Raw genomic sequence first — 27,993 nt, 5'->3', positions numbered from 1 at the left:
TAAATTCCTTTAAACTGCTCTTACTCATTTCTTTGGCCTCCAACTCCCTTGGGTCTTCTCTCTTTGTTTCTCCAAAGTTTCCCTCATGGCTCTCTCTCTCCATCTTAATTTTTGGTCATTGAAATGTGCACTTAGGCGATTCTTACCATACCCTTGTCTCTGAGTTTCTAGGAGTTTCCATCTCCATAATCTTCTAACCCCAACCAGCTACCTCCTCACTCTGCCACCATCTGTGGGTTTCTAAGAATTTTGGTGTATTTTTATCTTATCTGAGCTTCTCCTCTTGCACAGTGAAATGATGAAAATTAATGAGTGGTGAAAATGAGCATTGTGATTTCCTCCAGTAGGATAAATTGTGTATTTTTATGTTGCTAGAATATACATGGGCAACACCACGGAAGAATTATTGTGATGACTATTTAATATGAAGGAGTCAGAAGAGATCTCAGTGGGAAATAAAAGTACTTTACTCTAAAAGTAGTGCCCTATGTTAATTCTGAGGTCATTTTTTCCATATACTGGTGTGATGCTATTGCAGTGTTCATCCTGATTCTCCAGAAACTTCTCTAGACCCTGCACGGTATGTGTGTGTGTGTGTGTGTATGTGTGTGAATGAGAGAGAGAGAGTGAGAATAAGAGAGAGAAAAAGAGAGAGAGGAAGGAGAAATTCCTTCCCTGTGTAATTTCATCCATGCAGCCATGATCATGAGAGCTAGAGTCAACCTTCCTCATCTGGGTTTATTGTTCTGGCCATTTTAGAGAGACTCTGACCTGTTTTAACTAGTGAAGTGATATAGAAATATACAGTGATTGCACTTTCTCTTGCCTTAATAGTCCACTTTTTTTTGTGGATGGGTAAAGGGGAAGACCTGTTTGCCTGGTCAGCGGAGGATGTCCTGCCGTATTGTCTGATAGGCACTCTCTCATGTGAATTTAAGTTTTTCAGGCATGGGACATAGAAACTATCATACAGAGTTTACTGGAGTTGGTAACTCTGCAAGCAGAAGACATGCTGGTTTTTACCTGTTTGACCTCAGATGAGTCACATCTCTGAATTACTCAGAGATATCATTTTGTTATCTATAAAATGACTACGATAATGCCCCCCTCACAAGCGTAATATTAATGTTGAAAAGGAACATACAGGGCAACCTGTCCAGCATGTCAAGCACATGCTAGGTCTTCCACAATTTGATGGCTTTCTTCTTTTCTGTCATCTCGATCGACCCCAACAGTGCTGCCGCTGGCGGTCTCCCTTATAGATTATGTATCCCAGCTCAGTGGCTCGGAATAGCTGGCCTGTTTTCACTTGGGATAAAAATATAAAAGTTGTTTAAAACCAATTATTTGAGTTAAAATGTTACCTAATTTTTAATTAAAAATTAAGTACATCGACAACATTTTCCGTTTTCACTATTTACCGTATTGTTGATTTAAAATGGGCTTCCCTGGTGGCTCAGAGGGTAAAGCATCTGCCTGCAATGTGGGAGACCTGGGTTCGATCCCTGGGTTGGGAAGATCCCCTGGAGAAGGAAATGGCAACCCACTCCAGTATTCTTGCCTGGAGAATCCCATGGACAGAGGAGCCTAGGGGGCTACAGTCCACGGGGTCGCAAAGAGTCAGACACGACTGAGCTGCTTCACTTTCACTTAAAATATCCATCTTTATAAATTTTCTAATGTGTATCTATGAATTGCACAGTAAATACTCATGTAGCCCATGTATTAAGAGTGGAAATAATTGGGGTTTTTGTGACATGTTATTGTTATCACAGCACAGATAATAAATGCCAGAGATCCCTCTTAGATATGTATTCGATGTGAAGGAGGGGTTGACGGAAGCAAACAGGCACTGAATAGTTTGGTCTACAGTTTGTCCTCTGGGGTGGTTGTACTGGCTGTTATGACAGATGTCCCTTTTGCTGCTTAATAAACAAAGCTGATTTTGCTCACATTTGTTCTTGGCTCCTGCCTTGCAACAGGTGGCCCATCAACCTGGTGTCAACTTTGCAACTGCTGGCTGTCAGGGGCTTTGAGAACCTTCTGTTATGATTAAAGCAATAGTTGAGGAGAAACTTAGGAAAACTAACTGAGTTTACACAATCTGTTTGAACTTCGTTGTAATCTGAGATGGATTCTAGGTACTCATGTGACGCTTTTCTTTTGTGCTGTGTTGACGTGTTTGACCACTGGGGCTTCTGTCGTTGGCCACGTTGTGAGTACTGAGTTGCTGGCAGCTGAGAATTATTTCGTAAATGTCTTTGCTTTGAGCCTTAGGTAGAAGTGGTCTTTTTCTAAGACCTACTGATTTCTTACCCTGCAGACAAAGAGGTAAGGTTCAGAAGTTAAAGATGGGGAGACCCACTGTGGAGGGGTGAATGAACATCAGTTTTCCTTTCCCTTCCTGGTCCAGCTCTAGGTAGACAGACTAGGTCCTCAAGCTCAGACTTATCACAGAAAATGAGTATGAACATGAGCTTTGTATACATTCCTTGAGAACTTGATGTGGCACTAGAGTAGTAGAAAAATATTTGGGGAATTTTCTCTCTTAGGAAAATAAGAACACATCCATGACATGGCTTCCTGAGATTTGAACCCAACCAGTTTGATAACAGAGCTTGCCTTTATAGCTCTGATGAGTCAGGAAGTAAACATCTAGACTGAAGGGTCAGAATCCTTTCACATAGAAAAAAGGATGACTGATTTGGATAACATGGAGACAGGAGATTTTTAGCCACTGCACCTCAGAACTCCTGGGCTCTTTTCTTAGTTCTCTGGATGAGCCTGGAGATGGTAAAGCATTAGAACATGATGGTGGAGCCCGTGAGTGGTACAGACACCTGGATTAGAATCTCTGCCTGATCATTTTTTACCTTTGACAAATGGGTAGATTAATTAAATCCTGTGTTCTTCAATTTCTTTATCTCTAAAATGGTAATAACTGCATAGAAGATCTAGATTACAAAGACAGAGTTCAAACTGGGGCTGGCATATGGCAAAGTGCCTCATATGAAGATCTTTTTTTTCTTTTTTCTTTCCTGGAGCAGGAGTAAAATTTACTCTTTATAAAGTAGGGTAATGTTGATGTACTATGCAAGGAAAAAAAATCACTAGATTGTTTTGGGATTCTTATATGAAAATGCTACACACATATAAGTATTATCAATCATAACACTAGCAAAGAGAAACTATGAATCTTTTCTTGCTTTGCTTGTTACCATGAATTTCATCTTCTTAAAAATTTAAAATTTATGTAACTTCTCTTAAGAATAATTTTCTCTAGTAACATTTTTTCATCCTTACTCTATTGTCTCATGAACAACATTCTAGCTTATTAATTTATTTGATTGTAAATATTATCCTCTTAGTCCCTACCTTATGTCTAGGGCCATGTGCAAAGACTACATATGGCTTGTTGATTCTTTGTCTTGCAATAACATAAAATGCAATCAAAATAGTAACTCACTTGGTCCAGCCTAGAAAATTTTCATTTACATATTTTAAGTTAGCCTTTTAGTTCAATGATTTCGTCTAATTTCATAGTTATGTGGCAGATGTCATTTAGCTAAATTTAAAAATCAGGAATAATTATTATAGAAATATTGCTTTTATATATGTCATTCTGTGAACCATGGGAGAGCTATTATGCAAAACAGAAGAATATTCTGTGGGAAAATGTAAGTCTTTGAGCTATTGGTTTTTAAAGGAAAGACCCTAAAATTATTATGAAATTGGATAAGTTAGGACTATAATTTCAAGCTGTGTCCTGATTTATCTCATGCTGTTTGATATTGCTACATAAGTGATACCAGCATGGTCAAGCATTTAAATGCAAATTTATAATTGTAAGTGCTCTCCTTTGTTGAAGGCATTTTGTTTAAGCTTGGAATCCCCAAAAGATTTACCACAATTTTGATTTCTTTCTGAAATGGAAACCTTTGATAAAAATAGGAGATACAGAGAATAAGCCAAATAATAAGCATTGATCAGCAGATTCAAAACAGGCCATTGCCCAGGCTCTGCAGACCAAAGCAAAGTTGGACAGAGTGACCCCTGTCTGCCAGCTGATAGAGGAATCAGAGCTGTTTGTGAGAAAAAAGACAGAATATGCGGCACGAAAGGTCAAGTTGAGCTGGAGCTGAAAAGAGAAAAGCAGATTAGCAAGCAGATCAACCTGTCATAGTGACAAGGGATGTTTCCAGGCTTTGCCAAGAGACTGGAAGTTCCCATTAGCCAGAAGGAAGCAAATCCATCATGGGTTCACCTCAGTGTAAATTGTGGGGAGACCTAGCAGAGAGGGGTTCATGTGCTCCCCTCTCTTCTTTGTGTGACTTCTTACACTGGCTACATCCATCTGCTCAGGTCAGCCTTCCTGACACAAGTGAGCAATGGAAATCACACAAGTGGAACACCTAACCAACCTTTCCATTTCACCAGTGATTTGTCAGAGGGCTAGAGAAAGGCAGTTGACTCATTCTGATTAATCTTTTTCATGGTTAGTGTTTATTTATCTAAAAAGCATGATCTGAATGCCCCTTCTAATTATTGTATTATTAGTTTTTTAAAATCCCTTAAGATATAAAATATTAGTGGTCCTCATTGATTTGGTTCCCAAAAGTGCTGAAATAAATGAAACAAGGTTGATTGTTTGCCATGTTAATATATGTTAAGTTATTTTAGAGTCTAGACTATTTACTCATCTTGGCTTTCTGTACAGTGCATGTAGCAGGTGCTCAATATTTTTTATTAGAGTTTTTCTCTAGGTAGACTCTCTAGTTTACATTGCAGTTAAGATGGAACAACCAAAATTTAAAAATCAGAACTAGAAAATAAAATTTGGATTTGGTTACAAGTTTTCTCATAAAACATGTTTTTCATTATAGGCACACCTCATTTAATTATGTATTACTTTATTGCACTTCACAGATATTGTATCTTGTACAAATTGAAGTTTTGTAGCAACCCTTCATTGAGCAAGTCTCTTGGTGCTATTTTTTAAATAACATCTTCTCATTCTGTGTCACATTTTGATAATTCTCACAATATTTCAAGTTTTTCATTTTTATTATATTTGTTGTAGTGATTTGGTCAGTGATCTTTAATGTTAATTGTTTTCGGGTGCCTAAACCTTACCCATATAAAAGCACAAACTTAATGGTTAAACGTGTGTGTCCTGATTGTTCTACCAACTGACTCTTTCCCCATCTCTCTCACTCTCCTTGGGTCTCCCTATTCCCAGGGACACAACAGTATTGAAATAAGGTCAATTTATAACCCTACAGTGGTTCAAGTGAAACAAAGAGGCTTATGTTTCTCACTTTAAATCAAAAGCTAGAATTGATTAAGCTTAGTGAGGAAGGCATGTTGGAAGTTAAGATAGGCTGGAAGCTAGACATCTTGTGCCAGGTAGCCAAGTTGTGAATATAGAGAAACATTTCTGGAAGAAAATTAAAATTGACACTTCAGTGAACACACAAATGATTAAAAACAAAAAAGTGAAACAGCCTTATTGTTGATATGGAGAAAGTTGTAGTCTAGACAGAAAGTCTAGACAGAAGATCAGACTGACCACAAAATTCCCTTAAGCCAAAGCCTAATCCAGAGCAAGGCCCTAACTCTCTTTAGTGATTTGAAGCTGAGAGAGGCGAGGAAGCTACAAAGAAAAGTTTGACCCTAGCATAGGCTCACTCATGAGGTTGAAGGAAAGAAGCCATTTTCATAACATAAAACTGCAAGGTGAAGCAGCAAGTTATCCAGGAGATCTAGCCAGGGTTATGGATGCTCTTGGCCACACCAAACAACAGATTTTCATTGTAGACAATAGAGCCTTCTATTGGAGGAAGAGGCTGTGGAGGACTTTCATAGCTAGAGAGGAGAAGTCAGTGGCTCTGGCTTCAGAACTCAAAGCATAGGCTGACTCTCTTGTTAAGGACTAATGCAGCTGGTGGCTTGAAGCTGAAACTAGTGATCATTTACCATTCTGAAAATCCTAGGGCCCTTTAAGGCTTATGCTAAATCTGCTCTTCCTGGGCTCTAGAAATTGAATAACAAAGCATGGATGACAACACATCTGATTACAACATGGTTTACTCAGATTTTTAAGCCTACTGTTGAGACTTGAAGTGAAGTGTTGGCTGCTCAGTAGTGTCAAATTCTTTGTGACCTCATGGACTATAGCCCGCCAGGCTCCTCAGTCCATGAAATTCTCCAGGCAAGAATACTGGAGTGGGTTGCCATTCCTTTCTCCTGGGGATCTTCCCGACCCAGGGATCAAACCTGGGTCTCCTGCATTGCAGGTAGATACTTTACCATCTCAGCCACCAGAGAAGCACTGTTGAGACTTACTGCCACAAAAAATTTCTTTCAAAGTAGTATTGCTCATTGATAATGCACTTGGTCACCCAAGAGTTCTGATGCAGATGATCAGTTCAGTTCAATTCAGTCACTTAGTCGTGTCTGACGCCTTGTGACCCCATGGACTGCAGTACGCCAGGCTTCCCTGTCCATCACCGACTCCCGGAGCTTACTCAAACTCATGTTCATTGAGGCGGTGATGCTTCCAACCAGCTCACCCTCTGTCATCCTCTTGTCCTCCCGCCTTCAGTCTTTCCCAACATCAGGGTCTTTTCAAATGAGTCAGCTCTTCACATCAGGTGGCCAGAGTATTGGAGTTTCAGCTTCAGCATCAGTCCTTCCAATGAATATTCAGGACTGATTTCCTTTAGGATGGACTGGTTGGATCTCCTTGCAGTCCATGGGACTGTCAAGAGTCTTTTCCAACACCATAGTTCAAAAGCATCAATTCTTTGGTGCTCAGCTTTCTTTATAGTCCAAATCTCACTTCCATACATGACTATGATATATGAAATTACTGTTGTTTTCATGATTACTAATGCAACATCTGTTTTGCAGTTCATAGATCAAGGGGTAGTTTCCACTTTCAAATCTTATGTTTTAAGAAATACATTTCATGAGGCTACTGATATAGATAATGACTCCTGGTGGATCTGGGCAAAGTAGAGTTGACCCTTGAATAATATAATTTGAACTTCATGGGTCTTCTTCTATGCAGATTGTTTTCAATAGTGAATACTGAAGTACTACATGATTTATGGTTGGTTGAACCTATGGATGCTGAAGGCCAACTGTAAGTTACTTGCAGTTTTGAACTGTATTGAGGGTTGGCATCCGGAACTCCCTCATTGTTCAAGGGTCAACTGTAAATTGAAAACCTTCTGGAAAGGAGTCACCATTCTAGATGCTGTTAAGGACGTTTGTTATTCATGGGAAGAAGTCAAAATATCAACAGTAACAGGAGTTTGGAAGCAGCTGATTCCAGCTATCTTGGATGACTTTGAGAGCTTCCACACTTAAGTGGACCAGGAAGCATCTGCAGATGTGGTGGAAATACCAAGAGAATTAGAATCAGAAGTGGAGCCTGAAGATGTGACTGAACTGCTGAAATCTCATGATAAAATTTTAGCAAACGAGGAGTTGCTTCTTATAGTGTGCAAATAAATGATTTATTGAGATGCAATCTACTCCTGGTAAAGATGCTCAAAAGATTGTTGAGATGACAACAAAAGATTTAGAATAGTACATAAGTTTAGCTAATAAAGCAGAAGCACAGTTTGAGAGGATTGATTCCAATCTTCAAAGAATTTCTGCTGTGGGTAAAATGCTACCAAACAGCATTGCATACCATAAAGAAATTGTTGGTGAAAGGTCAACTGATGCAGCACATTTCATCATTGTATTTTTTTTTTTAAAGAAATTGCCACAGCCCCGCCCCCACCTTCAGTAGCCACCATTCTGATCAGTCAGTAGCCATCAAGATCAAGGCGAGACCCTCCAGCAGCAAAATACTTGGGGCTAGCTGAAGGCTCAGATGATAGCTAGCATGTCTTAGCAATAAAATATTTTAATAAAGGTGTGTACATTATTTACACAATGCTATCATACACTTAATATGTACAATGTAGTGTAAACATATAGGCATTGGGAAACCAAAAAATTCATGGGACTTTCTACTTGTATTGCAGTGTATTGCATTATTTCTTGTATTGCAGTGATCTGGAACTGAAGCTGCAGTATCTCTGAGGCATGCTTTATTAGATGCCTTTAAAATGCATGCTTCTTATGCCTTACTAAGTGTGACACAAAGCAAGTTAAAACATATATACATATATTTTTTACACTGGCATTAGCAAAACAGCAGTAAGATGTTCTTGCTAATTTTTACCTCGTCTGCCTGAAATATCTATAGATAAGTTTTCTGCAGAAGCTCTTTGCTGTGAGTTGAAACAGTCCACAATAACATTTTTTTTTTTATCTCTGTCCTACTGAGAAAAAGCTGTCAAATAATAGATCGTCTTTATGTAGGAATCAGAATGATTTCTCGGGTGGGACAGGAGTTTCATCTATCTACAAAGGAGAAACAGTCTGCAGAGGCTGTGTTCACACCAGTCAGTAGGCACCTTGAACACTGTCACAGAATCATTTTAGAAGAAGCTATGCCTATGAGAGTCACTGTAGCCCACCAGGCTCCTCTGTTCATGGGATTCTCCAGGCAGGAATACTGGAGTGGGTAACCATTCCCTTCTCCAGGGGATCTTCCCAACCCAGGGTTTGAACCTGCGTCTCTTGCATTGTAGACAGATTCTTTCCCATCTGAGCCACCAGGGAAGCCCTTGTTTGTTGCTAGGCCCAATTTATCAAACACTCCATGACTATTCAACCCACATAATACGGTTAGGTTACTTAGGCTGTAGGTTTTTGAAAGTTATCTTTTTGGTAGTATATATCAAGTCTGTACAGAGAGCTAAGGCGAATGAATGCTGAGATCATGGAGCTGTTCATTGACTTTTCTAGTGTAGCTAAGGGTGATTGTACCAAATTATGGTGTGGTGAGATGGGGATGAAGGGGTCCAAATGATGCAGAGAATGTCTCCACATCTGAGGCAAGTAAGAGGAATAGAAGCAGAATTTTTTCAAGCAGTAGAGGGAAGACAGTTGAGCCTGAGGTTGGAAAACTTTTAATTAAGTCAGACACAGAAAAGTACTTTAGAATAAATCTGCACTTCTGACTTGACAGTCTTAACAAATGTCTTTTTATCTCTTCTTTAAACTTTCTAATAAGGTAACTGATGTTAGTTACCGCAATAAGGATGGTAATTTGCAGTAAAGAAAAAAAAAATTGAGAGGTAAATGTTGGTAGGAAGTTTTGGGGAGAGACCTGTGGTTTTCTCTACCTGATTTTTTTTCTCTTTGCCTTTTAAAATCCCATTTGTCAGCGTGTCAAGTTTAGAATATAAAGAGTGAAAGAATAGTGGTAAAGCTATCCATCTCCAGTGTATTGAAAAATATACAGAGGTGCAAAATGCTATCTTTCCCTCTTGGGGTTGTTTTCTTTTTTAAATTTTTTTTAAATTTTTTACATTGCTGAGCATTTTGTGTACTTTTGACAAAGTACAAATGTTTTCTAGTGAGTCTCAAATGTATATTGCTACTGTAAGAAGTCTGCAGGGAATTCCAGACACACTTTAGCATCTTTCTAATCACAAAATCATAGTTTCTAATTTACGGTTCATAAGTCTTGGGTTTGTAAATTTTTTAGTGTGTGGGCAATACTCTAATACAATGGTAACTTTCTTCTTTGTCATCTGTCACCCCACCCCTGTTCAATTTTACAATGAAGTGATTAAGCCTATGAAATACACATTAAAGACACTGGTATCCTAGATGTACATGTAATTGCTAAATTTAGATCTGAACTTAAAAACAAATTGATTTAATATAAGCAAAATACTTAGAGGTGTGAAATACTTCCTAGAATAAACGAAGGCAAATGCAAGTTCACCTCTTGTCCTTAACCTTGATGGGTCCACCTCCTGTCCCCCTGTGCCCTTTTCCCTCTATTTCTAAGCTAGTCATGCCAGGTAACAATCCCTTGTTGTTTTATTAGCTTTGTTTTTGGGAAACAGGCCCAAAGCACCATGTGTGAAGCACTGATTTCTGTCTTTCTGGGTTTCATTCTCATTACCAATATTTGTTAATTCTCTTTGCATCTCTCTATCATCTTTACTGTAATGGGCATCCACAAAACTATTTAGAAATGAAAACTTAAAGAAGAAAGTTTTCAAGGATTAGGTGTATCCAACAGGATAATGCTGGGTTGATGGAATGATCCGTGACTGGGTTTCAGGTCTGAGATTGGTGGTGTGTTTACTTTTCTTATTCAGCTGCTGGAACTCCTGGGAATGGAAAAAACTACTTGCCGTTGTATACCCTGGCCTCTTCACTTTGCTTCCTGACACGTGAGAGACACTTAGTACCTGATTGTAGTGAGTGGTGAATGAGGATGAATGAATGATGGCTCAGCTACCTCTCTTGCTTGATAAAGGGAATTAAGGTTATGCTACAAGTGTTCAATGTTTTCAGCTGGCGGTACTTTAGTCACTAAGTCATGTCCAGCTCTTGTGACCCCATGGACTGCAGCCTACCAGGCTCCTCCGTCCATGGGATTTTCCAGGCAAGAGTACTGGAGTGGGGTGCCATTGCCTTCTCCCCCTGTTCAATTCCTGGGTTGGGAAGTTCCCCTGGAGCAGGGATAGGCTATCCACTTCAGTATCTTTGGGTTTCTCTGGTGGCTCAGACGGTAAAGAATCTTCCAGTGAGGCAGGAGACCTGGGTTTGATTCCTGGGTTGGGAAGATTCCCTGGAGAGGGGCAAGGCAACCCACTCTAGTCTTCTTGCCTGGAGAATGGAATCCCCATGGACAGAGGAGCCTGGCAGGCTACAGTCCATGGGGTCGCAAAGAGTCAGACACAACTGAGCGACTAAAGCACAGCACATGATTACGATTAAACAATAACAACACATAAACAATAATGATTATTGTTATTATCATTGTTTCATTGAGAGAGAAAGTAACTAAGAAAGACGGCTGTCTGATAAGAATGCTTCTTGGTTCTTCCGAGAGCAAATAGTCCTTACATGCCAATGCTGTGTTTGCTTTGCCAGAAAAAGACAATAAGTATAGTTAGGTATATTGTGATCAGGATGGCTGTTTTAAAATACAAAACCAGTTATGTCATGGGCTGTCTTAACACCCTGCAAAGTCTTGCCGTTGCTTTCAGAATGAAATCTGAAGCATGAGCAGGTAAGGCTTCTTGTGATTTGTTCTTCTAATTTAATCTAATCCAGTGTCATAGACCTTTCTTATTCACAGTGCCTTGGGCTGTATGTCCTAACTGTTCCTACAGTATTCTAAGAGTAGGTCTGTTTCCTGTTCGTCTCCACAACTAGACCTTGTTTTCTTTTCCCATCATCTACCGCGTGGATTGGCAAGCTTTCTCTAGTTTAGTAGATGGTTTAGGCTTTGTGGGCTGCACTTTCACTGTTATGACTACTGAGTTCTGCCAGCCTAGCACGAAAGTGGCCACAGACCATGTGCAAAGGTGTGAATGTGACTGTGTTCCAATACAACTTTATTTATGGACACTAACATTGGAATTTCATACAATTTTCATGTACCTTGAAATGCCATTCTTTTCTTGATTTTTTTCATCCACTTAAAAATACGAAAATTGTTCTTAGTTTGCAGGCCATACAAAAATCAGGCAGCTGGAAAAATTTGGTCTGTGTGCTATTTGCTGCTCCCTCGTCTAGCAAAATGCCCAGCATGAAAACAGTGCTCAGCCAGGACATCTGAGTGTGTATGGCAACTCACTGCCACAAGGAACTGATCCTCTAAAAGCAGCGTGTCTCTCTCCCTGCAGGCCACGCGTCTTGTCTCTTTCTTTACTGGGAATGTCCTTTCTTGTTTTTATTTGCTCGTTTTAATTTTCTGCCTAGTGAGCTATTATTTGTTCTTCAAGATAGAGGATCAGCTTTTCAAAATAGAATTCAGCTCTTCTCCAGGTGAAAAAAGAGATGGGGTCTTTGGCGAGTCCATATCCATCTGTGCTTCTATGGAGCTTTGTATTAATATTATATATCCCATTAGTGTAGCACTTTTCATACTGTATTTTAATTATCTTTGCTTGTGTTGCTCTTTCCATCATTTCCTGAAGTTATACTATATGCCTAGTACCAGTATAGGATGTGACATTGACAGTCATTTAGTGACAATGAAATGTTTTTATGAGCATTCTCAATTATCTGTTGAGACTGTTCGGCATCAGTCTAATCTATAATGATGAGACTGTCTTTCATTATTGATAATGAGGTAACTTCGGTGTCTAACACTGAAATGAATACAACTGAACTCGACTGACAACTGAACTCGACTAAAAATGTTAAGTATCACTAAAAAATTTAAAAAAATTAAATTGGAAGCTCAGGAAGTAAAAGCTTTGTGTGTGATATAAAACATCAGTTTTCTAATTTAATTTCAGCTTAGCTGAATTAAAATCTGTAGATGTATTTTAAAAATACTGTCTTAAGCCTTTGCTTAGCAATACTATTTAATCATATGTATAGATTGCTATTCTTTCCTGGAAAGATAAGGGATACTGGTTGTACTGGAGATTTCGTGGTGAAATGTAAAGGATTTTGGCTAATTATTATGTTATTTCAGCAAGTTAACTGCTTTCAAAAGTTAACTTTGATGGGGTTTGCCTAGAAGAGATAGGAGATATCTTATAACATATCTTAGTTTTAGTGTCAGATATTCCATTATAAATTTTCTCAGGCATCTTATATATGCTCAATACTTATTTACTGTGATACTATCCAGTACCTTATATCATATATCTCTTTATTTCCTTGGGGAAATTTCCTGCATTCTCCCAAACTATAAGATTTCCAATTGAGATCAGTGTTCTGGGTCGATTTCACCATAAATATGTTTGGAAATCTCAGTAGGAATTGAAAGCACATCACCATGTGAGATGAATAAGAAGCTTTTTCATTATTGATAATTTATTTGCATTCATTATAATCATAGAAAATAGTAGTGAGTGTGGTAGCTTAGGTTGTCATTATAAATAGAATGTCTGAATGCAGGCTGTTTATCTTCTTTTATTGAGACAATTGCATACCAGTGATTGGAAATCAGCATGTGTTCAGTTGGCACAGGTGTTTATAAAATATATGCCATATCAATGTGAAGAAAAGAGAAACCATGCTTGGGTGAATATACCTAGTCTTTAACTTGTAGGAAGTCATATTTCATAGAGGAAAAAATGTCAAATTGCAATTATGGAACAAAAGAATGATGCTGAATGTAACAGAATACACAGAATGGGGACATTTCACAGAAAACCCCAATCCTCGGTCCATTGGTCAGCTGTCTTAAGATAGTATGTATTTTCTTGTAAATTCATTCATTAAGGTTTAAACACCTTAATGACAGAAATTTTGTCACATGTCTTTGTGTACATTGTAGTATCTGGTACAGTGTCTTGCATATAACAGGAACACACACATTTGCTGAATTGTATTTATAAACAGTTCGGTGTGTAGAAAAAGTAGCAGTCTTTGAAATGTTCCCCAAGAAAAACTTTTCCAAATATGTGCTATTTCCATAAATATGTAGTAATTAAACCATGGTATCAGTATTCATTCATTGATAGCCTACAGTATCCTATTTTTATTTATTTTTTTTACACATTAACTCATTTAACTTGCAAAACAGTGGTATGAGTTGGTATTAATCCTTTCCCCCTCCCAGAGAAACTGAGCCTCAGGGAATTTAAATAACTTGAGTTTATGTGTAAAATAAGAGTGGTATGTACTTTATAGGGTTTGTGAGGATTAACTGGGATGGATTATAGACCAAACTTCCTGGTGTGTGCTAAGCCCTTTGTTACTATTAACGACGTGCAGCAAACAAGTTGTGAGTTGCGATTGCATCGCAGTTAGTATCACTTCAGAGCCCACCCTCTTCATCACTGTGCTCTGATTTTCTACCCTAAACAGAGTACAAATCGTCTTCCTTCCTGTTTCGAGCTCCTGTGGGGCAAATGACAAGTCTTTCTTTTGTTTTATCTCCTAGTACCCTGTACACATAATAATAAATGCTGTTGACTGGCTTGACAGTGACGCTGTTGATGGTTCTGTTTTCCGTATGAATGGTTGGTAGGTTAGATTGATTGGTTGGTTGCTTGATTCTGAGAAGGACTCAAAGGAGTCTTGTCACAGTATGCCTTGCATTTTATATCCAAAAAAGCCCCCCTCCCCGAGTAATGTGCCACCTGCATCCTGATTCTAAATTTTGTTTCCCTTGGTGGTATGAAGAAGGGACTCAGAACAGACATGGTATTCAGGCGGTGGTAACATTTTCCAGTGAGCTTTGTCAATGGATCTCAATTGCATCCTGAAGTCATTTCTGGTGGTTGTGTCTTAAGATTTTTCAGAGTTGGACTTTGTTTTTTTTTCACTTGAGAGGTAAAACTTCTCTCTGTGTTTTGAAGGTGAGAGAATTAAAAAAAAAAAAACAAAGCACTGGATCTCATAGCCCTGGAGAACTTTCCTCAAAGGGAATTTGAGTAAAAAATGAGCTGTCAAATGTCCTTGAGGTTCCTTGCTAGTCATATAATGATGCATCGTTTGTCAAATGCAGCTGTCTTTCTTTTTGTGAAGATCCTGATCCTGGGGCTGTGTCTCCATCCTGGAGCACGTGGAAGTCGGCAGCAGACTCAGGACCAGCCCTTCTGTACATGGAGGCGCCGGACGACAGTCGTATTGTCAGAAGGTATAATCAGCTTGTGTGACTCAATTTTTTTTTTCATTGTGGAAGAAATGCATAACATAAAATTGATCATTCTGATTAAGTGTACAGTTCAGTGGCATTAAGTACATTCAAAGTGTCATGCAACCATCACTACCATCCATCTCCACAGCGTTTCCATCCTCCCCAAATGAAATCCCGTGCCCGTAAAGCCCCAACTCCCCATTCTCCTCTCTCCTCAGCCCTTTGTGACCACCATTCTGCTTCCTGTCTCTAAATTTGACTGCTTGTTTTAGTTTTATAACTCCATGATTTATTGGTCTAAACTGAGGCCTACATTTTCCCACTTTTTCTTATAATGGTTAATATCCAATTACTGAGACTGACGTTCTACTGCTGTATCTTTGCAAGCTTGTGAACTTAATGCAGTAAATATTCTACTTTACTTCTTCATATAGTAAACTCTTAAATCTTGTTATCACATCCTGAAGGGAAGACCTGTTTTCTGTGCTGTTACCAGTGTTTGAGGCATTGTTGTACATTGTGGAGCAACAGTAAATATGTATAGCATAAAGATACTGCTGACTTTCATTATTGGAAAAGTTTGTTTACTTAAAAAACCATTTAAAAATCTTTTACTGGAATTTTCTGCTATGTAGGAGACCAGTTAAATCAGGCACTTCCTCTTTCTGTGACAACCTAAGTTTTTAAGAAATTTTTAACAAAATTGAATTTGCACTTATGCCCTCCAAATCATTTGTTTATTCATCCATCGGCTGAGTACCCATATGCTGAGTACTGCTGTGTGCTGCCTCTGTATGCTAAGTACCTCTGTGCCTTAGGTGCTGGCCATGCAATGGTGCACAAACGGCCTTGGTCCTTGAACTCAGAGCCCTAGAGGAGAGCGCAGGAGGTAACAAGTGAACACACAGCTGATACATCCATTGTAAATTACGTGAAAGGATAAGATGTGATGCTGTCAAAAAGATCAATGACGGACAGACCACTTTAAATTGAAGGAAGTGGAGAAATAAATGACAACTATTTTCATGTTTGTGATGAGCTGTGCTCTCGTGTAGGACAGCAAGAGGGCTTGTTTGAAAGACTCAAGAGGTGGTGGGATAAGCATTCTTGTGCATGTGCGCATGCTTCAAAGATGAAGTGCATGGCCTTTTCCAGGTTGTTTGTCCCACTACTGAAGGGAGTTAGATGTGACTTTGTGGAAATATTATACTCAAACACTGGCAGATTGGTTTTTAAACCTGGTTGAATATCAGAATCATCAATTTATGTAGGAAGGTTCAGTCCATTGATTGATATTTAATAGTTGTGCTTAATATATGCTACCTGAATCTGACTTTGAGTTGCTTTTTTGGTATATATAATGATGGCAGCCAAGATGAGAAGTAGCTGAAAACAGTTTTATATTCTTTCCATCTCACAAACACAAAATTAATTACTCAGCATCATTGGTTAATATACCGTTTGATTAAGTCTGCATATTGGTATCTTGTGCCAAATTTAACTCACTAATATTCTAAATGTACACAATAACCTTGAGGATGTAGCTTTTAATTACTTGCTTTTTGGTGCCTAATATAGAATCAAGATTAGTGATACCAGTAAGGTCTTCCAACTTAACGTATGTTATAGAACCCAGTGGGATAATGTGTATTGTAAAAATTTGGTGAATTTGTTTCATAGTAGCTCACAAAAGGTATCTGTCAACAATCAGCCATCTAGTATTTCTGGAGCATCTCTTGTGTCCTAGGCACTATTTGTGAAAAGTGTATCTAAAAAGGTTGGTCATTTCTTCTCTGCATATATTGATAAGACCAGTTGGGTACGGTTTGTGAAATGAAACTTGTTGCTGTTATACCAACTTTTGTAAAAGTGTGATGGTGTTTTGGCTCTTGACTATGCTATATTTGAAGGTAACCTTACATGATGGCTTAACTTACACCTAATTTATCTTATTTACATGTTGAATCTCTCATAGTGCCTAACTATAAGTGGTCAAGATTTAAAGACTGAAGTAGCTGAGTGAATAAGATAGGTTATCCAATGGAATGACCTGGTTTCTACACATTCTATTGAAAAGCAGTTTCACATTATTGCAGTTCACTAAGTAATACCGTGCACCTCACACTGGTTTATTACTCACACTGTGGTATTGGGATAGTAGCAATAAGGGTGTTTTTTTATAATAGATCAGGTCTGGCAGCATCATCATACTGTGTGATGATGTTTGTGGTGGTAAATATCTGGGGGTATTGTTTGCCTGAAAAATTAGATATTGGAATTATAGACTTATTATGTATTTAAGTCTCAAATGGTACCTAGTAGCAACAGGAAGTCTTCTTTCCTTTTTCTTGTTGCGTTTCTTAATAAATGCTTTTAACACTTATTTTTAAAGTATGTTAACCAGGAAAATTGTGTTCTACTTAATTCTATATTAGTTCAAGTCTGTTAACATGCTATGATTAGAGATTTGTGGGTGGGTAGAGGCAGGCATTGATTTCTATTGTGTTGCCCTTACCGTAAATACCATGAATTTATAAGCTGCAAAGCTTGAATTTACCTCACTGATTTCCACGCAGTAAAATTCTTCCTCATTTATAATCTGATAACCTAATCCTTCTCGCATAGCCTATCCCACTGAATTTACTGATTCTTTGTCTGTGAACTGCAAATGCTCTGTAATAGGCTAAATTCGCATGACAGCATCTGCAGATAATCTAAATGTTCCCCCTGTGAACCTGTATGATTTTAAATATGGAACCATGAATGCCTCTTAGGCAAGGAATTAATTTCCAGCATTTTAATAAGAAGGGTGTGTAAGTGTGCACTGAGGCCCTAAACTCTTCGTTAACTGGGCAACTTTTGTTTGTCTGCAGCATGAATGCATTTACATTATTTTCTGTAAGCTACATTTTCCTCCAGTATTTATATTTAAGTGATCTTTTTCCAACCTTGCAATAATTGAGAAAAGAGGATTTTATTTTTTTCTTCTATGAGTGCATTTTATTGTGGAGTATTAGGCAGTATTATCATATCTAAAACATATTGATTCTCCAGTGTTATTGGTGAGATTAAATTTCAAGTACTGTGTTTTAGATTGGATTCGTAGCCATTAAAATTCCAGATATTTGTTTCTGTAGTGTAATTTTAGGAATAGGGCAAAGTCTGAGATGAAATAATTTGGACACAATATCACTCTTGCAGAGATTTTTCTACTTGTGTGCTTAGACGAAATTGAATAAGCGTATAAGCAATGAAACTTTGAAAGTACTAAGAAAAATGGGAAATACTTTCTGACCACAGGCACCTCTGTGCTACCACAAAACATCGACAAGAAGTTAAAACAACAAGAGCAACACTGTTATAAACCAGAAGTTTGTTAGAAATGCTGAGAAATGGAGAATATGGTATGTGTGCTTTTCATTAGTTTCAACGTGATATATTAAAGGAAAATAAAAGTAATACAAATAAGTTTTGTTACAGACCAGATATTTTGTTTTTTATATTTACCTTAGGAGAAATACAGACTTATCAACTTTTAATAATGTAACAGTCAGATAATTAATATGTATTGATAATTCTCTAGGCACTAGATGTATAGCAGGTGGTCTGGAATTTTATTCTCATTGCTAAATCACTTTTATGTATTCAATGTCTACTGGATATGACTAAAAAAATTAGACCTTAGAGAGTCTAGATTTCTATAGATTCTATCTGTAATGTTGTACATTCATTATAAAAATGACTTAAGAACATTTGAAAATTATATACAAATGTATGATTTATTTAGCATTTATGTGTTGAGAGCTCAACCAAGCATTTCACAAATGTGGTGGTCAGTACTAGCTCTGATACACAGGTGAGGCAAACTGAGGTATCCAGAAGAGCTTAGTGGAGTTGCTGAGATGCTGGTCTACTTAATGCAAGACCTGGAGCTCATTGAGTATCTTATGCTACAGTTTCAAATTAATGGTTTTGTAGGGATGTTTTAATGCTGGCAAAATATAGTCAGATGATATAAAAATTAGTGGAGAATGGCGTGTTCCTTAATCACATCTAAGTATGATATTTATAATAAGGTTACCTCTATGGGCCACTTCCCTTTATGCTTTTATGGTAATGGAAAGCTGTTTGGAGGCCTTTTTCAAAGTACATTGAATTATTTGGACATATAGTGCAGTTGAACTAAGGCATTCCCGTCAGAGTTTGAAGCAGGAAACAGAAGGAAGATGCATTTATTCTTTATGATAAGATAAATTGTTATAAATGGAAAAACCATAGACTTAGATGCTAGCAGAACAGAGTTCAGATCTAAAATCTTATTTTTTTCACCTTGTAGGAGTCATAAAATTTTCAGAACATTGGTTTCCTTATATGCAAAACAAGGAATGTAATTCTCTTAGTACTTTCTGAAAGTGAAAGTGAGAATCGCTTAGTCGTGTCCAACTCCTTGCGACCTGGAGTTCTCCAGGCAAGAATACCAGAGTGGATAGCCTTTCCCTTCTCCAGCAGATCTTACCGACCCAGGAATTGAACCAGGGCCTCCTGCATTGCAGGCAGATTCTTTATCAACTGAACTATCAGGGAAGTCTCTTAGTACTTTCTAGGGGTGATAAAAGGATGGAATGACATAATGTATTGCTTGTGATGGCTTAGTCATTTGAAATAATATGAAACTTTTACATAACATTTTTATATCTGAAATGGCAAAATGAATGTGTCTAAATTGCTCCATATCTAATACTCGATTTCTTTTTGACTTGGGTATTCTGTGGTGGTACTGTTACCCACCAAATCTCCCCAGGTGGTGCTTGTGATAAAGAATCTGCCTGCCAGTGTAAGAGATGTTTAAGAGATGGAGGTTTGATCCCTGGGTCGGGAAGATCTCCTGCAGGAGGGAACGGCAACCTACTTCGGTATTCTTTCCTGGGTAATCCCATGGACAGAGGAGCCTGGTAGGCTATGGTCCGTAGGGTTGCAAAGAGTCAGACACGGCTGAAGTAACTTAACTAGTATGCTCACATGCAAAAGTCCTGTTTGCTATGTTATTAATTCTGTCAGATCTAAAGGGGTTCACACTATATATCATCTTTATATTCTCAGCAGCTGCTCATTCCTGACATATACTAGGCGCACAAGAAGTGCGTATTAAATGAATGAATAATTTTGGGATCTTGAGGTTTCTCACCTGCTTTTTGGTATCTCTGTAAGAAGGATGGGTACCAGGGAAGATGATGATTCCCTTCTGCACCGTTTGCTCTTATGATATTCCCAAAATTCATTTAATTGGATTTAAGTAGTTTACTACTTTGCAAAATGTTATGAAGATCAGAAATTATGCATTCAAGATGATGATTCTAAAGATGGCTAGATACAGAAGTTCTCACGCCTTTGCCTTTTTTCAAAAAGCTGGTTATATGTGCTACTGGATTTCCTTCCTTGTAATTTGTACTCGACAGTGAAAATGAAAGTCGCCCAGTCACGTCCAACTCTTTGTGACCCCATGGACTATGCAGTCCATGGAATTCTCCAGGCGAGAGTACTGGAGTGGGCAGCCTTTCCCTTCTCCCGGGGATCATCCCAACCCAAGAGCTGGACCCAGGTCTCCTGCATTGCAGGCGGATTCTTTACCAGCCGAGCCACCAGGAGGGCCCAGGAGTGCTGGAGTGGGCAGCCTATCCCTTCTCCTGAGGATCTGCCCAACCCAGGAATCAACTGGGGTCTCCTGCATTGCAGGCGGATTCTTTACTAGCTTAGCTACCAGGGAAGCCCTCGTGTGTACTTGGATGGAAATTTTCATTCACAAGCATAACAAATTTTACTGGTTTCGAGGATTTGGTCATTTGAGAAGGAGATCCAAGTATGATCACAACAACAGTCCTTTCTGTCAGTTTCTTTTTGATTTTTCTCTATTTAACCCCACAATTTTCTTTCAAAGGTCGTTTCTCCCATCATGTACAATATGGGGCCTGAATGTTGGCAATAAAATGGATAGTGTCAGGTATTTTTCTAAACACCAAATGACTGCAATCATTTTTCTTCTGTGTAATCCTGGTACATCTAGATATATGGTAATAGCAGAAAGCCAACTAGGAATATTTGGATATGTTAACAATTTCATCACTTTGCTTATTCCTTAGTGATTACAAGTACACTTAAAATCTGTCCTTCATAAAGTTGGGCTTTTATAGTAGCAGTATTTTTAACACAGTCTAATATTTCTTTTAGATGAATTCTAGGCATACCATTTTTGGATCAAACTTAGAAGATGTCACAGTGTGTGATCATATGTTGAAATACTTCTATTTTAACAAGTGTTGGCAGTGTCATAACAAAAAAAAAGCAATAGGTACTAGCATATGTTCATACATTTAAAATTTATATTTTTTCTATGTTACCACTTTCCCTTTTTCTTTCTTGAGAAGCATTATTCTCTTAAAAGCTTTATTTTTAAAAGAATAAGAACTATGTGAAATATTTAACATTAACCATTTAACTATTTCCAGGAGTGTGATATTTTTATAGCTGTTTTTTTGTTGCTATATTTTATTTGTCTTAAAATGCTTGATCAAAAGGAAAAGACAATACAGTATTCCACCCCCCATCCTTGGGGAATACATTCCATGACCCCCAGTGGATACTTTAAAGTATAGATAGCACTGAACCCTATATACTATGTTTTTTTCCTATACATGAATACCTACGATTAATTTATAAATTAGACCCATTAAGAGATAACAGCAATAATAATAGAATAATTATAACATTATAATTTAATAAAATTATGTGAATGTGGTCTCTTTCTCTACATAGCTTTACTCAGCCTCCTTCTTGTGATAATGTGAGATGAGAAAATGCCCACATGATGAGATGAAATGAGGTGAATGAAAGGCATCATGATGTACCATTAGGTTACCATTGACTCCTTTTTTTTTTTTAAAGACTTAAGTTATTCATTGCTTATTTTTTTAATTGGAAGATAAGTGCTTTACAGATAAGTCTTGTGTTGGTTTCTGCCACACAGCAATGCAGATTAGTCCTAATTGCATGTATATGTATGTGTGTGCACATCTATATGTGTGTGTGCATCCCTCCTCCATGAGCCTCCGTCCCCTCATCCCACCCGCCTCTCTGGCTGCCCGGGGCCCCAGGCTGAGCTCCCCGTGTTATACGGCAGCTTCCCGTTGGCTGGCTGTTTTATGCGCAGTGGTATATATGTCAGTGCTTGTTCTCAGTTCACTCCACCTCCTTCCCCTACTGTGTGCACAAGTAGTTTGTATGAAAACGCAGACCACCCCGAATAGCCAAAGCAATCTTGAGAAAGAAAAACAGTTGGAGGAATCAACCTTCCTGACTTCAGACTATACTATGATGCTACCGTAATCAAGACAGTATGATGCTGGCACAGAAACAGACGTATAGACCAACGGAACCAGACAGAAAGCCCAGAGATAAACCCGTGCTCCTATGGGCACCTTATCTCTGACTAAGGAGGCAAGAATATACAATGGAGAAAAGACAGCCTTTTCAATAAGTGGTGCTGGAAAAACTGAACAGCTATGTGTAAAAGAATGAAATTAGAACACTTCCTAACACCATACACAAAAATAAACTCAAAGTAAATTAAATGCTTAAATATAAGGCTAGAAACTATAAAACTCTTAGAGGAAAATATAGAATACTCTTTGATATAAATCACAGCAAGGCCCTCTTGGACTCACTTTCCCGAGTGATGGATGTGAAAACAAAAATAAATGGGATCTACTTAAACTTAAAAGGTTTTGTATTATTGACCTTCTGATGATATGTTAAGAGCAGCATCTGCTTCAGGTGATCGTGGATCATCAGGCCATGAAGGATGGTCAGATGTCAGGAACAGATTGTGTGAATGGTTGGGGTTCCTAGGTAGAATTCAGTGGAATGGTGTGAGATTGCATCATGCTACGCAGAATGGTGTGCAATTTAAAACTTATGAATTATTTCTGGAATTTCTCATTTAGTATTTTCAAGCCACAGTTGATGGCAAGTAACTGCGACTATAAAAAGTGAAAATGAAGAGAAGGGGAGACTCAATGGCAACCCACCCCAGTATTCTTGCCTGGAGAATCCTATGGATAGAGGAGCCTGCTGGGCTGCTGTCCATGGGGTCTCATAGAGTAGACACGACTGAAGTGACTTAGCATGCATGCATCCATTGGAGAAGGAAATGGCAACCCACTCCAGTTCTCTTCCTGGAGAATCCCAGGGACAGACGAGCCTGGTGGGCTGCCATCTGTGGGGTCGCACAGATTCAGACACGACTGAAGTGACTTAGCAGCAGCACTGTAATTCAGAAGAAAAAAATATTTTACATAGTAGTGCATTCAATTATTTAAATATCTGATCAATCTTTTTTCATGGTGTCTGCAAAATTTATTTGATTAATTTGTTTATAATTTTTGTCTTTGCATAAAAAGGAATAAGAAAGGACTTATAAATATAAGTCTTGCTTGTGAACACTTCTGACAGTACTTTCTTAGTGATCAATGGGAAGAGAATGGGGATCTCTTTATTCACAATGATTTTTCTTTATAAAATCACAGAGTGGGACCCTAAAAGTTACTAGTTTATTCTCCCACTAAGAGCTGAAATTATCTCTGTGTTGGGCTTCCCCAGTGGCTCAGCAGTAAAGAACCCACCTGCCAATGCAGGAGATGTGGGTTTGATCCCTGGGTCAAGAAGATTCCCTGGAGAAGGAAATGGCAACCCACTCAAGTATTCTTGTCTTGAGTGCCATGGACAGAGGAGCCTGGCAGACTCGAGTCTATAGGGTCGCAAAAGAGTGGGGCATGACTTAATGACTAACCACAGCAGCAATTTCTATGATATATCTGCTAAGTTCATTCATTCATTCAGCAAAAATATGAACTGATGAACACACATGCATGTGAGTGCTGAAGAACTGGTGCTTTTGAATTGTGGTGTTGGAGAAGACACCTGAGAGCCCCTTGGACTGCAAGGAGGTCCAGCCAGTCCATCCTAAAGGAGATCAGTCATGGGTGTTCATTGGAAGGACTGATGCTGAAACTCAAGCTCCAATACTTTGGCCATCTGATGCAAAGAACTGACTCTTGGAAAGGACCCTGATGCTGGGCAAGATTGAAGGCAGGAGGAGAAGGGGACGACAGAGGATGAGATGGTTGGATGGCATCACCAACTCGATGGACATGAATTTGAGCAAGCTCTGGGAGTTGGTGATGGGCAGGGAAGCCTGGTGTGCTGCAGTCCACGGGGTCGCAAAGAGTCGGACATGGTTGAGTGACTGAACTGAACTGATACTGGGCTAGATCGTGTCCAGCTCTTTGTAACCCCATGAACTGTAACCTGCCAGGCTCCCTTGTTCATGGGATTCTCTAGGCAAGAATACTAGTGTGGGTTGCCATTTCTTCCTCTAGGGGATCTTCCTGACTGAGGGGTTAAATCCACATTTCCTGAGTCTCCTGCATTGGCAGGTGGATTCTTTACCACTGAGCCACCTGGGAAGCTTAGTAATTGATTACCTGCTATGAACCATCCTCTTCCACTCATTGTGAAAAAGCAGTGAACCAAATAAATAACCCCCCTGCCTCACAGAATTTGCTTCCTAGTGGGAATATATGGACTGGAAAATCACTGTAATAACAGGAAATGATAAGTGCTAGGAAGAAAGTCAGCATAAAGGGTATGATTTTATATAGGGAGATCAGGGGACAGCCCTTTGATATGGTGCAGAGTCCTAAATGAACTGAGAACAGGCTCTAAGCTGTATACAGTCTTAGGGTCAGCACGTGCAAAGGCCCAGGGGCATGGTGTACTTAACATGGGGCCACTATGGCTGAAGCAGGGGAAGAATAGTAGGAGAGCTGACCAGGGGACCGATGACATGCACAGATCACCATCACAGCATGCTGTCACGCTTCAGGGCAGGACCTGGTACTTAACCCAATGGAATAAGGGACAGGCATTGTCCCTTTAGTCCACAAACAACCCTATAATGTGAGAAATGTTGTCCTAGTTTTATATCCTATATATATATAGTTTATGTAACTTGCTTGAACATCTTGTGGTGTAATGGGGATTGTAATGAACATCTGTGGTGAACTGGGGATTGTCTATTTTTTGTCTTGCAAGCAAGTATTGAAAAGATTGATGGGGAATTACTCAAGAGCAGTGATAGAAAATGGGTGGGGAGAGGATGTGTTGGTTACAGAATTTGGTGACTTCCATTTAAATGACCGTGTCGGTGCTTGCAGTTGCTATTTTCCAATTGATAAGCAGGTAACAATCTGCTTGGCAAAATATGTTGAAATATTGGAGTGGCTCCATCTATCTGAGGCAGATTTAACTTTCTTTTCCTAGTGATAGCTTCCTAGGCATAGCTAGTTGTTCAACTTCAGTTAGTGGTAAAACAAATGTAAAATGTTGAAATAAATATAAATCCTATCATTAAATTTCAGTTTCTATGTCTTGTAAATCTATTTTTCTTTCCAGCTTTAAGTGCCTATACTATAACATGATGGTTATCTTAAAAATCAATCATTTGTAGCCTAGTATATTTCAGATCTTCAGATAATATCAGATATTCACACAACTCATACTTTCTTCTTTTTACCAGCAGAGGGCAGACTTCACAACCCTGTTTTCTTTTGTCAATAACAAGCACAGATGAATTAGAAAGGTGTTTTTTTTTTTTTTTTTTTTAAAAAGAACAAAACCTTTCCAAAATGATGAACTTTTAAATCCTCTGTACACAGTTTACAAAACAAAAAGTATCCAATGGAAGGGAACTTAGGATCTAGTCAATACTCCTATTATCATGCCATATTTTATAGTTTCAGGTCATCCAAGAGAGATTAAAAGTTGTTTCTCTTAATTGAGAGAAGAAAAATACAATAATAAATCCTTGCTATGAGCCTTACTGGTATTAAAAAAAGAGAAAACAGATTTGTTTTGCCTCCATAGTGCTTGATATGAAAATAATGAAACACAAATTGTAATAAATAGATGATTTGGGTGTGGATTACCCATGATTTACTTGCTTTGCAGTTGTTTCTTTGCAACTGTGACTTTCCTTTAACAGGTACGCATATCAGGAAGAGCATCTGATTTGAGCCGGGCACTCACTGTTTGCACAGCTTAGAGTATATGACCTGTCTCCGTGTCGCTTTCCTTATTTGTAAAATGCAGGTAGTAAGGCTTGCCTGATTTATGTGTCGGTGAATGGAGAGAAAGCAGGAGGTACAGAGGGAGGACCTGCATTATAGGCCAACTCTCTGATTCTAGACAATTGAACATCGTTGGTCCTCATTTTCCTGCTTTCAGAATGACCAGTGTGGACTAGAGTAACTACAGGTGGTATGTGGTCCCTGAAAGCACTTTTGTACTAACATCTTCACTTAAAATGGCTAGTAATATGGAAAGTGCTATATAAATATAATTGAATAATAAGGCATGCATTTCACCAATATTTTAAAATTACATTATGTTGTATGTGAATTTCCAAGAACATATCTGTACTCTGAAGCCACAGTGGGTCAGTATTTAAGATCTGATTGGAAAGAGAGAAAGAAGCAAAGCTCAAGTGAAGGCAATATGAATAAAAATAGCTCCCTTAACAGGTAATCAGAATGACTAGCCATCAAGATATGACACGTCTTTCTAGGCGTTCTTTCTTCCCAGAGTGAAAGCAACCCTCAAGTTATAAACATACAGCTTATTATTTCATTCACTTATTCACTGATTATAATTGAGCATTTATATTGCTTGTCTTCCTTGTGTTGAAGGCAGTTTACACATTGCCACATTTCCCGCCGAACTTGGGAGATGCTGTTTTTTTCTTCCTCTGTCCTCATGTCAGAGCAGAGACGAGATGTTTTCTCCTCTTCTACAATACAGCTATTTTTAGCTCAAGTAATTTTTCTTTTCTTTAACACCTCTTTGCACCCCCTTCTAGCTGTTGCTTGGTGATCTCAGATACACCTGCTCTCCTTCACCCCTTCTGACTCTTTTTATTGCATTTAGATGAGCTCAAAAGAACCTGAATGTGGGCTGGAAGTTGGACAGCAGTGCTGGTAATCGATTTGTAACAGGGATAAGGGAAACCAGGCTTTGAGGTGGAAATAGATATAACAAAGGCCCCATTTCTAATGACCTTAAAAGGGCCTTAAGGTGCCCTTCAGAACTGATACAAAATTTCTGTCTTCCTTCTCATGCTCACTCTCTCTAATTAAATACGGCTGCTCGTAAGTGCTGGTATTCATGATAAAATAAGACTTTTATTAGTTGTTTTGCTTTTGAAAAAGAGAACAACTTTACCGGGGGAAAATTTACATGCAAAACAACTGCCCATATTTAATATATATAATTTGGTGAGCTTGCATACATGTACATAGTCACAATACCATAACCACAATCAAGGTGACATATCCATCACCTTCAAAATTTTGTGTTTTTCAGTTTTTAAAAAATTTTTTGGCTGTGCTGGGTCTTCTTTATGGGATGTGGGCCTCTCTAGTTGTAGCACACGGGCTTAGACGCAGTATGTGAGATCTTAGTGCCCTGACCAGGGATTGAACTCAGGTCCTGGCAGAGTCTTATCCCCTGGACCACTGGGGAAGTCCCTCCTTGGGTTTTTCATTTATTGCTTGATATTGAAATGGTTTCATTCACTGTTTTCCATTTATGATATATGGTATTTTAGATAAATGTAAATTAAATATACTTTTATAGACTTAGTTGTGGATCTACAATTAGGACATTTATTACTTTTAGGGAAAAATACAGAAATCAGCTTTTAGACTTTAATATATGGGTCATTAGGAACTTTCTAATCTTTTTGAAACTACTTTTTGCAGAAAGATCATACACGAAGAATCTGAAAGGTTTTACTGCAATCTGCTTTTGGTTCTTTTGAAATCCAGCAAGTCACACACAAAACCATACTTATGTTTAATTTCTTTAAATATATTTATTGTATATCTACTATGTAGTAGGCATTGTTTTAGGTACTCGGGATATATAATTAAACAAGACAGATCAAGACCTTTGTCACTCATGGAGTCTGAATTCTAATAGTGGAGGCGCAAGGGAAAGCAATGAACATAATAAAGAAATTTTATGGTATAGAGGATGGATAAAAGAGCAATACTAGTAAGAAAAATAGTGCAGAGTGTGGAGGCTTGGGAGTGCTAGTCTGGGGCGAGTGGGTTACAGTTTTAAATAGGATTTCAAGGTAAGCCTCATTTAGAAGCTGAGATTGGGCAAAATTTGAAGACAAAGGA

At 38.4% G+C, this 27,993-nt stretch overlaps 1 protein-coding gene across 3 annotated transcripts in view; it reads left to right on the top strand.

Annotated features, from left to right (window-relative positions):
* The window catches only part of TAFA2 (TAFA chemokine like family member 2), a 562,584-nt gene that overhangs the window by 195,823 nt on the left and 338,768 nt on the right, over positions 1 to 27,993 (top strand). Inside the window, exon 2 of one of the 3 annotated variants that reach the window (XM_043446954.1) lies at positions 14,567 to 14,698. The exons of the other annotated variants lie outside the window; for them this stretch is intronic. Coding sequence (XP_043302889.1) covers positions 14,664 to 14,698 — 35 coding nt within the window. The 5' untranslated portion in view covers positions 14,567 to 14,663. The remainder of the gene's footprint in view (positions 1 to 14,566; positions 14,699 to 27,993) is intronic. 3 annotated transcript variants of the gene reach the window in all.

The sequence above is a fragment of the Cervus canadensis genome, chromosome 25, assembly GCF_019320065.1.
Source record: "Cervus canadensis isolate Bull #8, Minnesota chromosome 25, ASM1932006v1, whole genome shotgun sequence".
In the NCBI taxonomy this organism is placed as follows: domain Eukaryota; kingdom Metazoa; phylum Chordata; class Mammalia; order Artiodactyla; family Cervidae; genus Cervus; species Cervus canadensis.
Note: the sequence above shows the minus strand (reverse complement) of the source record. Positions and strands in the feature narration are given on the sequence as shown.